We start from the raw sequence: 15,725 nt of genomic DNA, 5'->3' as shown, positions 1-15,725 counted from the left end.
GAAGATAGAAGCAGTGCAGAGTTGGTCTAGACCATCCTCAGCCACAGAGATCCATAGTTTTCTCGGATTAGCAGGCTATTATTGCTGGTTTGTTCAGCGATTTTCATCTATTGCATCGCCCTTGACCAAGTTGACTTAGAAAGGTGCTCCATTTGTATGGTCAGACGAGTGTGAGGAGAGCTTTCAGAAGCTCAAGACAGTTTTGACCACAACTCCAGTATTGGTTTTACCATCAGCTACAGGTTCATATACTATATATTGTGATGCTTCGAGAGTTGGGATTGGCTGTGTGTTGATGCAAGAGGGTAGAGTTATTGCTTATGCTTCTCGTCAGCTAAAGCCCAATGAGAAGAACTACCCTGTTCATGACTTAGAGTTGGCTGCTATAGTTCATGCCTTGAAAATTTGGAGGCACTATTTATATAGCGTATCTTGCGAGGTATTCACTGATCATCGCAGTCTTCAGCATTTGTTTAAGCAGAAAGACCTTAATTTGAGGCAGTGGAGGTGGCTAGAGTTGCTAAAAGATTATGACATCACTATTTTGTCTCATCCGGGAAAGGCCAATGTAGTGGCAGATGCCTTGAGCCGAAAGGCAGTCAGTATAGGGAGTTTGGCATACATTCCAGTTGGGGAGAGGCCCTTTGCAGTTGATGTTCAAACCTTGGCTAATCGGTTTGTGAGACTGGACATTTCTAAGCCTAGTCGAGTGTTGGCTTGTGTGGTTTCTCGGTCTTCCTTATATGATCGCATCAGAGAACGCCAGTATGATGATCCGCATTTGCTTGTCCTTAAGGACAAAGTTCAGCATGATGATGGGGATGTGACTATAGATGATGATGGTGTATTGAGGATGCAAGGCCGTATCTGTGTGCCCAATGTAGATGGACTTAGAGAGTTAATTCTGGAGGAGGCCCACAGCTCGCGGTATTCTATTCATCCGGGTGCCGCGAAGATGTATCAGGACTTGAGATAGCACTATTAGTGGAGAATAATGAAGAAAGATATTGTAGGTTATGTAGCTCGGTGTCTCAACTGGCAGCAGGTGAAATATGAGCATCAAAGACCGGGTGGTTTGCTTCAGTGGATGATTATCCCAGAGTGGAAGTGGGAGAGAGTTACCATGGATTTTGTGAGTGGACTCCCTCGGACTTTGAAGAAATTTGATTCTATTTGGGTGATTTTGGATCGGTTGATCAAGACCGGGCACTTCATTCCGGTGTGTACTACTTATTCTTCGGATTTGTTGGCAGGGATATTTATCCGAGAGATTGTGCGATTGCACGGTGTTCCAGTTTCCATTATCTCAAATAGAGGTACTCAATTTACTTCCCAGTTTTGGAGGACTTTTCAGCGAGAGTTGGGTATCCAGGTGCAGTTGACCACAATATTTCATCCTCAGACGGACGGACAGTCCGAGCGTACTATTCAGATATTGGAGGATATGTTGCGTGCCTGTGTGATTGATTTCAGAGGTTCTTGGGATGAGTTTCTACCGCTTGCAGAGTTTGCCTACAATAACAGCTATCAGTCCAGCATTTAGATGGCACCGTGTGAGGCTTTGTATGGGAGGCGGTGTAGATCTCCAGTTGGTTGGTTCGAGCCAGGCGAGGATAGGGTATTAGGGACACATTTGGTTCATGATGCCTTAGAGAAGGTGAAGGTGATTCAGGAAAGGCTTCGTACAACGCAGTCGTGTCAGAAGAGTTATGCGGACCGGAATGTTCGAGATGTGTCCTACATGGTTGGTGAGAAGGTCTTGTTGAAGGTTTCGCCCATGAAGGGTGTTATGAGATTTGGAAAGAAAGGAAAGTTGAATCCACGATTCATTGGACCTTTTGAGGTACTTAGGAGGATTGGGGAGGTGGCCTATATGCTTGCTTTGCCACCCAGCTTGTCGAGTGTGCATCCGGTATTTCATGTTTCTATGCTCCAGAAGTATGTTGGGGACCCGTCCCATGTTTTGGATTTTAGCACGGTTCATTTGGATGTTGATTTGACCTTTGATGTGGAGCTAGTGGCTATTTTGGGTCGTCAGGTTCGGAAATTGAGGTCAAAGGATATATCTTCTTTAAAAGTGCAGTGGAGAGGTCGTCCCGTGGAGGAAGCTACCTGGGAGACCGAGCGGGAGATGCAGAGCAGATATCCTCACCTGTTTGAGGCTCCAAGTATGTTTCTTGACCCGCTCGAGGACGAGCGTTTGTTTTAGTTGAGGAGGATGTGACGACCCGGCCCGTCGTCACGTGAGTTACCGCCCCGTTTCCCCCATTTTATGCTTCTTCATATTTCGTTATCGGTATTCGGTGTGATAGAGTTAAATCGGATTGGTTTTGATAGGAAATGAGACACTTAGTCTCTTTTAAGGAGGTTTAAGTTGGAAAAGTCAATCGAACATTGACTTATGTGTTAGAGGGCTCGGATTTGAATTCCGATGATTCGGTTAGCTTTGGGGGATGATTTGTGACTTAGGAGTGTGATCGGAAGTAATTTTGGAGGTCCGGTGTAGAATTAGGCTTGAATTGGCGAAGTTAGTATTTTGGCGATTTCCGGTTGATAGGTGATATTTTGATCCGAGAGTCGGAATTGAATTCCGAGAGTTACTGTAGCTTGTTATGTCATTTTGGACTTATTTGCAAAATTTGAGGTCATTCGGACGTGGTTTGATTGGGTTTTTGATCAAAAATGGAATTTGGAAGTTCTTGAGATTCATAGGCTTGAATCCGATGATGATTTGATGTTTTGATGTTATTTTTGGTGTTCCGAAGGTTGGGACAAGTTTGAATGATATTGTAGGACATGTTGATATAATTGGTTAAGGTCCCGAGGGTCTCGGGTGGATTTCGGAAGGTTAACGGAATGGAATTCGGACCCAAAAAGAAAAGAAAAAAGCTGCTGCAATTTCTGCTGCTAAGCTGTCTTTGGACAACAAATGTGCAGTCATGGAGCGTACTTCAGATGTCTATATCTTTTGATCTACAAGGAATTTTGAGAGGATTCAAAAACGGAAGTTATAGCCCTTCGTGTCTAGTTTCCAGAAAGCTAGAGAAAGCATAATTTGGACATCTGTAGATAAAGTTATTATCGATTGAAGATGACTTGTGGAGCAGTTTCTCCAGAATTTTCTAATTTCATGGAGCCGATTTTAGAAGCTCATATCTCGGGATATATAAAGAGTTATAGGGTGTACAACCTATCAAAACAAAGATCTTCGAGTCTAGTTTCTAAATCTTCAAACCGTTTGTAATTTGGATATTTATAAAAGACGTTATGGGTGTTTAAACAGAAGGTGTCCAACAAGGAAAAATTTTAATAGGATGTACAACTTGTATAACACAAGTGCAAGGTACAACTCGACGAGGCACAGACAGATTCTTTAAACACGGATTTGGCTTATTTCTTTCATTTCTTTCATTTGGCTTGGATGATTTTGGAGAGAATTTCAAGGGGGATTTTATCAAGCATCAAAGGTGAGTTGTTTCTACTTATTTCCAAGTTAAATACAAGATTATATGTGAATTAGAACATGACAATCAGTAGAAAAGTGGGGTTTTAGGGCTTGTGCTTTTGAGATTTTCTAGGGTCGATTTGAAGGGTCAAACGAGCTCCGATTTTTGTGTTCTTTATATGTACGGACTCTCGAGAGGACGAAGAACATTTTGGTATAAAAATTTCTGAGTTTTGAGACGTGGGCCCGGGGCTCGGGTTTTACCAAATTCGTTAATTTTGATATTTTTTTAGTGTTTTCGATTAGGTATTATCCTTTTAGCATAATGCGACATATTCGTTGTGATTTTGAGCAGATTCGTCGCACGAGGAGGCTAATTTGAGAGGCAAGGGCATAGCGAGCTAGAACTTTGGCTGGTTTGAGGTGAGTAATTGATGTAAATGATGTCCTGAGGGTTTGAACCCCGGAATTTCACATCGTAATGCTATGTTGAGGTGACTTGCACGCTGGATAATGGGCGTGGGGTAGAGCACCATTGGGGATTATGACTTGGTCCATCCCGAGTGATGTTTTTACCGTGTTTTCTACTTGAACTAAATTGAGAATCATCCTTACTTGGATTTAATTGTTACATTTGGGCTTCTTGCCAATTATTTGAATCCTTCAGGGATTGACATCACTGTATTCACATATATGCATATCATTTGATCTCAGTCCAAGGTTTTTAAATACTGTTTTGCAAACTCAGCCATCTTTCTAAGATTTGAAAACTTAAATGGTATTTTTAAATGATATTTCGGGCTGAGAACTACTGTTTTACAAATTCCCAAGGGGATTATGATGATTTCTAGACTGAGCATGGATCGGGCTGCGCATCGCAGTAGTGTTGTTTTGATATTGAGGCCGAGAGCCTGGTTGATTACATTGATATTGAGGCCGAATGTCTGGGTGATTATACTGATATTGATATGAGGCCGAGAGCCTAGATTTGATGCCACGAGATGGCTTGATATTGCGCTTGGGTTGTAGGAGCCCCTCCGGAGTCTGTACACACCCCAGTGAGCGTCGTCGACGATAAATAAAATGGATGGCTTGGGTTGCACGCCACAATGGGTACTAGAGAGTACCATCATATGCATTGCATTGTACACATGCATAGAGTGTACCATCATATGCATTGCATTGCACTCATGCATTTATTTTTATCTGTTATACGTGTATCAGTATTTGGTACTCTGATTTAATCGACTTGTTGCTCCACTGTTTGTTGTTCTAAAGTGCCAGTTATATTTTACTTTGTATTTTTCCATGATTTCTTATTCTCAACCTTTATTTATGTTTATTACTCACTGGGTCGGAGTACTCACATTACTCCCTGCACCTTGTGTGCAGATCCAGGTATACCACAGACTGAGTGAGGATTTGTTTAGCTGAGCAGCAGTATCCGGGAGTATTGAGGTAGCTGCATGGCGTTCGCAGCCTTGATCTCTCCCTTCTATCTCTATCTTGTATTCCGTATTTTTCCTAGGCAGACTTGTAATAGGTGGATATTCTGTATTAGAGGCTCATATTCGTGACACCGGATTCTATTGGGCTATGGTGTGGTATTTTAATTGAACTTCCGCAAATTTTATTATGAATTATACACTTGAATGTAATGACTTAGTAAATTCTCTGTGATATTTATCTATAATCTGAATAAGGATTTGGAATAATGTTGTTGAATGGTCGGGCTTGCCTAGCAGTGTGTTGGGCGCCATCATGACCGGGGTTGGGATCGTGACAACTTCATTTGTTTTGCATTTAAGGTATTATGTGTATTAATTAAGAAATAAAAGGAAGAAGAAAATTTATACTACTACTCCATATAACAAGAAGTAAAGAGAAGATAAAGGCCATTTAGCCTAAAGCAAAATCCCTAAAACCTAAACTATACTCGGACCTCCCCTTTCTCCCGCCGCCATTTCCCCTTCCACACTTCTCCATTTCATTCTTTAATCACGGCTAAACTAAGAAGACCGAGAACGACAAAGAAGAGCGAGAGAGAACCTCCATCGCTTCTATATTCTTGGACAAAAGAGGTACCTTTATATATCTATATTTTAGGGTTTGTGAATCTTTTTATACCTACTTGAATTTCGGGGTACAATTTTATAGACGATTCCAGCAATTTGACTGATATTGTATCTTATTCTTGATAAGTGAGATTGAGGATTTGAAGATTTTGAAATTATGGGAGAAGCCATAGTTCATCAGTTGTAACATAAATATTACAAAATTGGGAAGAAGATCATTTAAGGTGTTTAAAAAGTGTTCAAAATTTTCTTTTTTACTTTTGTTGCTTTGTATTTTTTGCTTTTGTTCTCTGTTATAAATTCTTGTAAATTTTTTATCAAGACATATTTTTTGTCTGCTTGAAATTCTCTCAATATTTTTTACTAATGGAAATTACATCTTCGTATTAAAGTTTCAACTCAGTTATATCTGTTAAACATATATAATCAGTTATTTTTGCTTCGTGATGTTAAAATACTTTTTCATTGACAGGTAAATTGATGGAGTTAAAGCAATGACAAGTTAAGACCAAGATAAAGTGCAGTTGAAGACCCGAGGAGGAGTGAAAGAAGAAGACGGTGCCTGGTGTTGTAGAAGAAATGTGTATTGTGAATACTTTAAAATTTACAATTATGTGTAACTTGAAACCTATTGTGTAAATTCTTTTTATTCTTAGCTACATTATTAAAAGCCTTGTGTAATTTTGAATTTGTTTTGGGATCTAAAATATTTGAAATTTTAGCTATTATGAAAATTATTGTGACTAGATATTCTTGTAGCAAATTTTTTAATTTGTGCCAATAAAAGTTTGAATTCGTGACTCTCTCTCTCTCTCTCTATATATATATATATATATATATATATTTCATGGCAAGAAAATGGATTCTTTGCTACCTAAATATTTGTGGCAAATACTTAAATTCGCAGCTATGATTTTTTGATCTTGTAGCTGAAAAAAGTACAATTGTCACGAAACTAAAATATAAAAATAGCCACAAGATCTGAATTTTCGTAGCAAACAAACTAAGTGTTTTGCCACGGTAAAACACCTTGTGGCACAATATAAAGATTGCTACATAATTTATTTGCCGTGGCAAAAGACTAGGATTATTTGCTATGAGTATATATTTCGTAGCAAAAAAGTATTATCATTATAGCTACAATGCAGAAAACTTTCGTAGCAATAATTATTAGTCCTTAGCCACGGATCATATAAAGTCTGTAATAGCTATGCTACATTTTGCTACGGATGCTACGAAAAAAAATATTGTGACTAAAGTGTTTAGCTACAGAAAGTTTCATATTTAGCCATGATGTATTTTGTAGCTATATATGCAAAGTGTTGTAGTGAGTCTTGCACGCCCTCGAGAAGCGGACTTGATCAGCGTTCGTTTAGGAGAAATTTGGTCGTATTGATTAGGTCGAAACAACCGAGGTCAAAAAGAGGAGGCGTGGCCAACAAGGCTGCAATTGGTGTGACTGGCATGGGGTGATGTCACAGCCACATGCATCATCATTACGCATCTTCCCTACCGCGGAGGAGGTAGCTCCTAGAAATTCTTTGGCTAGAAACGATTTTCCAAAGGAGCCTGTTCCTACTCCCGCTCATGTGCTCTCCGATACTGGACCGTCTCATATAGCCGACCTTTGGTCCAAGTATCGCATCCCTCCCCATGTCGAGATAATTCCGGCCGGTGGCGACATCGTGGAGGTCCATCGACCCGGGTATTGTGCCTTCTATGTCTACCCATTCTTGATCGGTTATACTCTTCCTCTTCTTCCTCTAGTGGAGGAATTTTGCTAGCTTTACAACGTCTGCCCGACGCATTTCTCTCCTTACTTGTATAAAGCTTTCTTGATGCCGATGAAGTACGCGGAGTTGGCTGGTTGTGAGGTCAATATTCGCCACTTGCTGAACTTATTTTCACCTAGTTTTTGTAGAGGTACTATGATACACCTACGACATCACGGGACCGGGGGGTTGGTAGTCGGAATGGATGACAGAATGAATTGGAAGTTTTGGCATAAGTACTTCTTCATCACGACCGAGTACTTGGTGGGGGACCTGCCCTGGTTTCCTGAGCAGTGGAATCATAATCGTAAGTATATCGTACGCTCGTTCTCTTCTTTCGTCCTTTCGTTCTTAGCTCACTTACAGTTTGTTTTTCAGCTGAAAGGCATGAAACCTCTCCCATCTTCGATATTGAAGATTGGGTAGCTCGCGTGCTGCCTCACATGGCGAGGATTCGTGATTGGGCGGCTTTCCACAAGCGTTTTGGACCCAAGGTCCCGTCTGGTAAGTGTTACTTCTGCTTCAGCATTGTTGTTTACCATTTCTCATTGATGCGACCTTCTTTTGATGCCAGGTTGACGAATTTTCAAGAGAAAGGCTCTAGTGCCAGCGTTTCGCCAAGCTATCGCATCTGCTGGGATGCAATTCTCTTTTAGCCGAGTTTATTCGTGGAGGCCGTAATCAAGCTCCGTCAATGAGGGATTCCTCCCCTCAAACTGTTGCTATGCGAGATGAGATCTCTTCCCAACGTATCTATCATCTTGTAGACGAGTCATCTAATGTAGATGAGTCGCCATCGAGAAAAAGAAGAAGGATGGAGCTTGGGAAGATCATCGTTGCTGATATTGAGCCGGAGAGACTAATTGCTCCGGAAGCAACGTCTGTACTTGCACCAGACATAGGGTCCGTTTTTATGGCGGATGCCCTTATGGAGAGGAGGCCCTCTATGGCCGAGGGGGAGCATGATGGCGGGGAACCTGTAAGGATTGCAGAGGGTGGCGCATCATTGGCGGCAGGGAGAGATAGAGCGGTACCTGTGGGGGACGACGATTCTGGTTCAGATATCGATCCTGAAGAGGTACGGGCCTTTTTGGAAAGGAATACTCGCGTGGAGGTGATGATAGAGGGTCCTACCCGGCACGTAATCATTCCCGTGGGTTATGACCTTTTGGCCAACTCAGAACGGGTGGTGCCATCCTTTGCCCCCTTGTGTGCGGCTTCCGAGAACACGGCGCTACAAGCGATGAGCGATGTGGAGTTGTCACAGAGTATATCTGGCATGGCCCTGCGAGTAAGTGCTTTTTTTAATGTTAGGAGTTGTTTCACATGTGTAATCTGCTCATATTGACTCCTTTCCTTTGCATGTTAGACTCTTATCATGGGGATCGATCGTGACCGGCGGGAGGAGCGGAGGACGGCCATCTTTAAGAAGGTGACCTCTAAGTATAGGGAGTACCGTACTAAGCACCGAACGCTGGCCGATGTCTTTAACCAGGATAGCGAGTTTCAGTTGTTTCGCGACGGGCTTAAACAGAAGGACGAAGAGTTGGCAAAGAAAGATGAGGAGCTAAAGGAGAGGGATGATGAGCTAATGAGAGCCATCGGTCGGTGTAACAAGCTTGAGGTAGCTCTAAAGGCCAAAGAGGACGAGCTCGAAGTGAGCAAGAGGGTGATGGCCGAGAATGCCGACCTTCAAGCACGGGTGGCATCTTTAACTGCTAAACTTGGGCAGAGGGAGGCGAAGGTTGTTGATCTGAGGGGCGAGTTGAGTTTCAAGATCAAAGAATTGACTCGCGCTGAGAAAGGCAGAGTGGCTGCTATGGCTGAAACAACGGCCTTAGAAGAGGCTCTTCGAGTTTGTAGGTTCGAGCGGGAGAATGAATTGGGGACATTGGCGCTTATGGTGGCAAGGTTAAAAAAGCGGATCCAGGATCTGGAGGCAGAGTTATCTGGATTGAATGAGCAGGTCATTACCTTGAAGGCCGAGGAGGCTCGACGACAGCTGCAGCCATCCACGTCTCATACTTCTACCGATCACGGCGTGCCGCGGGAATTGTACGAGATGTAGGTTAACGCCGAGGCTCATCTCAACGTGTATAAGTCTTTGAAAGCCGTCGGGAAAATTTTCGAAGCAGAACTTGAAGGCATCCGCGTTAAGGCACGCGCTACCCGTGCACTACAACAATAAGGGGATTTAGCGGCAATTATTTAGCAGCAATAAACTAATTGCCGCTAATTTATTCGCGGGAGGCAAATATTAGCGGCCAATAAATATTAACCGGTAATTAGTATACTTTTAATGGACATTCAAGAGAATCGAGAGTAAAGCTATTGTTTTTACTTTTAATAATGCCTCCAATTTTTATTTTTGGCTAATTCATCTCCCGCCAAAATCTCTCAATTTAGCCTAAAGACTAAAAAAAAGGACATGAATTACTTTAACTGAAAAACCCTTACAATCTCTCCGCAAGCCCTTTAAGAGCAAAATCGCCTGCCACTTTATCAACCAAAAAAGTAACCCTCATATAATACAATCTCATCCGTAAGCCATTTAAGAGCAAAATTGCCGACCACATTCTCAACAAAAAAAGTAAGTTTCTTTCTATATCTTTGATGTTTCATTGTATGGGTCTTTCTTTATCTTTAATTTTATTGTATCGGAGTTGGGTTGAAATTTGCTAATTAATTGGATCTAGAAATTACCTAAAGACTACAAAAAAGTTAGGAATAAACTTAATTGAAAAAACTCATAGTATACAAATCGTATCCGCAACCAACACCGCAAGCTGTCAATAAGTATCTCTCTCTAATATGTAGTATTTGATTGTGTGGGTGTTGGGTTGATGAAAATTGCTTACTGGTTAGGTCTATGGCTTCGATTTGTCAAAGTTCAATTCACCAAATGAGTTAATCTTTATATATTTTCTAATTTAGTATTGACAAATCTATGGCATTGATTTTGAATTAAACAAATTATTAACTTTTATAACATATTTTTTCATATGGAATTATTCTTATAGTTATTTAACTTTATTTTCCTATATTCTGGATCAATAGTTCAGAAATTTTAATAAATAAATCTTAATAAATAAATATTTTTCTTTCAATTTAAGTCATTTTATAGAAGATACATGTTAGCCATCTATGTATTTTCCATATTTGTATTGGTTGATCATTGGATGTTTGAGTGAATTCTTTGTGATTTTTTTACTTATATTTTGTTGGTTGTGGCCTTACATTGGAATATGCTAAGGTGTTATTATCATTGGGCAATTATTTTTTTTGGTGCATTAATGCCTCTTGTCTCTAGAACTATCTATATCGTAAGGCTTTGTTTGTACGTACGAATCGCTACTTGTTTGTTTTTCACAGCCTGAGGGTGATGCTTTCTCCTATTTTGCATGTGACCTACTGATCTATTGGAGTTAATCTAGTACTAGTATAACTTAATGCAGCTAGATAATTTCTTTATTTTAGAAAAAAGGAACTATGCAAACTAGAGGTCGCAATCGAGTTGGTAATTGAACAAAATGATGATGAAGATGTGCGACTTTATATTGAGCAATTGATGGATGGTCAAAACTACTTTAGAGACCAACCATATATTGAGCATTTGATGGATGATCAAAATTACTCTGAAGCCTAAGCACATGATGATCAATCTAATGAGCCGAATAGTTCTGCTGGTGGCACTGAGATTCAACATAATGAGGATCAGGTAATACTTTTTTAGTATTGCAATCTGTTGCTTTTGTAGTATAGATTAAAGTACAACTAAAAAAAAAAGAGCTCGCTTAATATCAATTGCACATTTCCAGAAATTAAATTTCTCCTAATATCTTTTTATCAAGTGAAATTGCTTTAGTACAGTTTCTCTTTAGCTTGTTGAAAGCTGCATGTGAAATTACTCAGTAAAAAAATTAGACCATCAAGCACCGAAGAAGTAGTTCTACATAATGTTTTACCATACCATCCCAATTATAAGTAAGCAGCTAGCTAATACAATAGTATGTGGGCTTATCATTCAATTTTATTGCTTCTGTGTAGTAGCTCACGGCTTTGTTCCACTGCTTGCCTTTATATGCAGTATTTCCCTATATAGAGCACCATGATAAATTAGAAACACATACTAATGAAAGATCTCATAACTTTCAAAAGGTAGTAAAGTGAATATGAATAACTATTAGGCACAATATTTTCATTGCATATACTGTTACTTAAGGCTGAAATTAAAAATTTGCTAGGATTATGGTAACCACATAATAGTAGCAACTCAACCAGAGATCAATGTAACAACAATCATTGTGAAATTGATTGTTTCTGGTGTGGCTTATTAGCAGACTCTTCTTCTCCGGAGTCGAGAGACCCGACGAAAGTGAAAGTTAATATTTGTTAGTGCCCTACATGCTGCTCATCAGAGAGAATATTAAATTCCAATGCTGCAGCTAAAAGATGTAACAAGGAGATGTGAATTATACTTTAGATCTTTGTAGCCTCTCAGACGAGGATATAAAATGGTTTGATGCCACAAAGCGAATTAAGAAACATAATATAATCAAGTTGAACAAAACTTACGGTTGATCTTAACATACTAAAAGAGAAAAAGGTGAACAACACATTTCTTTTTAAAAGTTCAGATGCATCAACGTTCCCATTGGTACCTGGTAATGGTAATTCACTGGATTGTATACTTAATTCCTCTTGAAGAGATGAATACATATCCAAGACACAAGTAGAAACTTCTCATTCCCGTGAGATGCAATAAATGACAAGGATATATGATAGTTATCATGTTCTCCAAAAGGAATGATACCTTGACTTTTTTTTCTTTTTTTCTGTAGATGCATTAACAATGAAGTTGTGACTTTTATATTCACACTTTAAGTAATGAATTTGTTATATTCTTCTTTAATGAAGTGTGAGGCTAATCAAGTTTGTATGAAAAATAATTTTGGCAGGTGCATGGTTCTTATTTCTTAATCTTTGGAAATTGAACATAGCTGTTGTTTTTTTGGTTATTCTGACATTTATAGTAATATTCATGATTTACTAGTGTCTTTAAGTAGCATAATGCTAACGTATCTTGAGTTAGGATTCTTAAAATCATCAGACGATTCAAATATTTTTCATTCTAGGTAATTCGGAAACAAGAAAGGTTCGTTGGCCTACCTTACTAAAAGATATTTGGAAACTTCCGCCAGGAAAGACCATTAATTTGTTCTAGTATTTCGGCTTACCTTAGATGCTTCTTGCTTTTATGTATTTTCTTTTTTCACTGTTGTTGATGTCGTAAGTTTGTGATAGTAGTGAATCATTTTAAAAATAATCTTTTTCCAGATTGTGATTATATGTGTAATATTATTATATCCTTCTTATGTACACACATAGTGAAAAAATATTTATTTATTCTATTAAATTGACATCATTTTTTGTCTTTAAATCAATTCATATTTGTCTGCTTGAATTCTTCGGATGGTTGACAAACCTATAGCCTTAAACCTTAAAGTCAATCACAACTTCTCCATTTACAACAAGCAGCACCCATTACTCTAGCACTAGAGATGAGAACGACTGCACAAGAACCACCTGTGTTGGTGTAGAGTTATAAATTTAAGAAGTGATAATTCCTAACGAGTTTTCTTTTCTGTTGTTAGTGATGGGATGAATGGCTTTAAAAAGCAAGCCGATGTCATCTCTTCAAGTGATTTAAGAGGATCTTTGTTTTTTCCTCTTGCCATGTCTTGTGTTGCATTATAGTAACATAGGTTCGGTTTGTTACTTTCTATGACACCTTGGCCGTTGCTTCTATCTAAGCAAAGGTTTGTAAATTGCTTGGTAATGTTCTGTCTCTGGAATTATAAATAGATGGTATCTAACTTCTGATTTTTATATTAACATTGCATACTCTATTTTGAATCTTGTGCCACTAGTCCTTGGCGATTTTAGTTATTCAAATAAATATAAAGATGATTGTGACTTTTCTTTTAGTTCCATAGATGTTAAGAAAGTTAAATAGAATGTTCAAAAAATTGATTATCTAATTTATGTTGTATGAGAAAACTTTTTCTTTCTAGATGCATAGTGAGTTATGAAATGTGTGGGTGGATTTAAAAAAACCTTTCGGTATGTTGAGTCTTTGTTGGGTAAGTTTGAACCTCCAACGATTGCACAAAACATTTGCATTTCTTGAGACCGGATGCTGGTAAATATTCTTTTCCGATAAGGTAATGTAAATTTCATTAAAAATGTACCAAGAAGATACAGAAAGCATATAAAAGTTCTTTTTAATTCTCCAAGCTAATACTCTGCTTTTGATATTTTTTGTTTCTTCTCTGTCATAACAAAGAAAGAAACTTTCTTTTATTATTTGTACATCCATTTTGCTCGTCTATTAATCCATCTAGTTGTTTCTGCTTGTGAATGTTAGGTGAGTGAGTTGGGTAAAAAACAATCTGACATTGATGGAGTCTTCAAGATATTTTTTCACATTATATTTTATCTTTTGACATAGTTAATTTATAATTTCAAGTCATACAGTCTAATGTTCGATATTTTTGCGGGTGGAAGATTTCAATATGATGAAAAGTTGTGGAAACTATTTGAAGACTATCATTTGTGAGGATTACTTTTAATGACATTAGCTATTTAGTTTAGACAATATTAGTTGATTTTTTAAGTTATTTTGACATTAATATTTTTTATTAGTACTTACTTTTATTTGTTAAGATTTAATGAGATATATTATATTTTTTGAATCAATATTAATATATTTTGTTGTTTGGATTATATTTTGGACGAATGTCGAAACTATTATTAATGGTGGCTAAATTATTGCTATTATAGCTTGTAAATTTTAGTGCTAATTTAATTGGATATACTGACTATAAAATTGGACGATAAAAGGAAAAATTAAGATAGTTCCATAAGGGATATTGTAGCCATTATAATTGTCGAAAAATAATTATTGTTAAAAATATTGACTTTTAGTGGCAATTTAATTTAATATATTAGCCACAAAAATGGACGTTGAAAGGGAAAACTAAGATGTTTTCAGAAGGGATACTATAGCCATTCTAATTGCCACAACACAAATACCGTTAGACATACGAACTTTTAGCGGCAATTATTTTAAATTAGCGGCTATATAAATTGACGCTAAAGGAGTATAATTAGCCGTTTTGGATTGGGTTTAACAGCCATCATAATTGCCGCAAACAATTGCCGTTAAAGCTTATAGTTTTTAACGGCAATAATTTATACCATTTACCAGCGTTTATAACAATCGCCGTTAAAGGCCTTACCGACCCCGGCATCAACGACTAATTAACAATGGCCGGTAAAGGATATAGCGGTAATTGTTATTGCCGCTAATGGCCTTTCTTATTGCTGCTAAATCCCCTTTTTGTTGTAGTGGTGAAGCTTGTGGTTACGACCCTGGTACGCTTGGTGGAGATAAGGACGATGGTACCACGAATAGGCTTGCCTCTGACCCTTGGTACGATGATGAGTACGCTAAAGGGGATGATGTGGCGTGAGACTGTTGCACTTAGTTTTTGTTTTGTTTTGTTAGTTTAGCGAGGGCATTCTCGAACCCCTCTGTAAAATGTAATTTGTACAGTTTAAATGGAATGATTGCCTTTTTGCTATGTATTTCCGGATTCTCGTTAAATTTTTGTTTGCTGTGCGGTGAAGTCCCTGACTTTTTCGGCCAGTTGTGTGTAGTGTTTTGGTGTAGTCGATCGTAGATCGTAAAGTAATTCAAGCGAGGTCGAATGTAAAGTAATTCGAGCGAGGTCGAATGTAAAGTAATTCGAGCGAGGTCAAATGTAAAGTAATTCGAGTGAGGTCGAATGTAAAGTAATTCGAGCGAGGTTGAATGTAAAGTGATTCGAGCGAGGTCGAATGTAAAGTAATTCGAGTGAGGTTGAATATAAAGTAATTCGAGCGAGGTCGAATGTAAAGTGTAGAGCGACTTGGTGGAGATGTGCAAAGATGCTGCTTTATTTCATTCTTTGGAGAATATTACATGTTTCTGTTTATTCCATACACATATTGGAGAAGTTCTAGTGTACCTAGTCCCTTTATCATTCGACCTGGAGAAGAAATCGGCAGGCGGAGCGATAAATCATATTTGAACTTCGAGATGTCCCCTTCGTCGCCTCGTTAAAAACCTAACGAGAAAACCCAATTGGAACAAAACCCGGGTGATGGAAAAAGAGTACGACTTTGGGGGCATCCGTTTTCAGAAGTTGAAGTATTTGAGGTGGGCGACGTTCTAATTATTTTGTAGTAGTTTTCCCTCCATTGTTTCTAGCTGGAATGATTCTTTGTTTGCTGCTGCCGTGATTTTGTATGGCCTGTCCCAATTGGTTCCTAGTTTGCCTTCTCTTGAATCTTTGCTTGCCTGTGTTTTGGATTTGAGTACATAGTCTC

The 15,725-nt window shown here is 38.6% G+C and overlaps 1 protein-coding gene and 1 long non-coding RNA gene across 2 annotated transcripts; both read left to right on the top strand.

Annotated features, from left to right (window-relative positions):
• Positions 1-5,360: 5,360 nt before the first annotated feature.
• On the top strand, positions 5,361-6,254 carry LOC138886893 (uncharacterized). Its single transcript, XR_011405841.1, has 2 exons — positions 5,361-5,526; positions 5,993-6,254. It is a non-coding gene; the product is annotated as an uncharacterized lncRNA (long non-coding RNA).
• A 1,732-nt stretch (positions 6,255-7,986) lies between these two features.
• LOC138887750 (uncharacterized) lies at positions 7,987-14,827 on the top strand. Its single transcript, XM_070169530.1, has 3 exons — positions 7,987-8,583; positions 8,662-9,356; positions 14,704-14,827. The coding sequence occupies exons 1-3, from the start codon at positions 7,987-7,989 to the stop codon at positions 14,825-14,827; spliced, it is 1,416 nt and encodes a 471-aa protein (XP_070025631.1).
• The last annotated feature ends 898 nt before the right edge of the window (positions 14,828-15,725 follow it).

The sequence above is a fragment of the Nicotiana sylvestris genome, chromosome 3, assembly GCF_000393655.2.
Source record: "Nicotiana sylvestris chromosome 3, ASM39365v2, whole genome shotgun sequence".
NCBI classification, from domain to species: Eukaryota; Viridiplantae; Streptophyta; class Magnoliopsida; order Solanales; family Solanaceae; genus Nicotiana; species Nicotiana sylvestris.
The sequence above is the reverse complement of the archived record's forward strand: the minus strand, read 5'-3'. Positions and strand labels throughout refer to the sequence as shown.

Coding starts and splice junctions, on each gene's coding strand:
- LOC138887750 (XM_070169530.1), top strand. CDS start 7,987: ATGAGGGATTCCTCCCCTCAAACTGTTGCTATGCGAGATGAGATCTCT. Junction 8,584..8,661: donor TATCTGGCATGGCCCTGCGA/GTAAGTGCTTTT, acceptor TTTGCATGTTAG/ACTCTTATCATGGGGATCGA. Junction 9,357..14,703: donor CCGCGGGAATTGTACGAGAT/GTAGGTTAACGC, acceptor TTTTTGTTGTAG/TGGTGAAGCTTGTGGTTACG.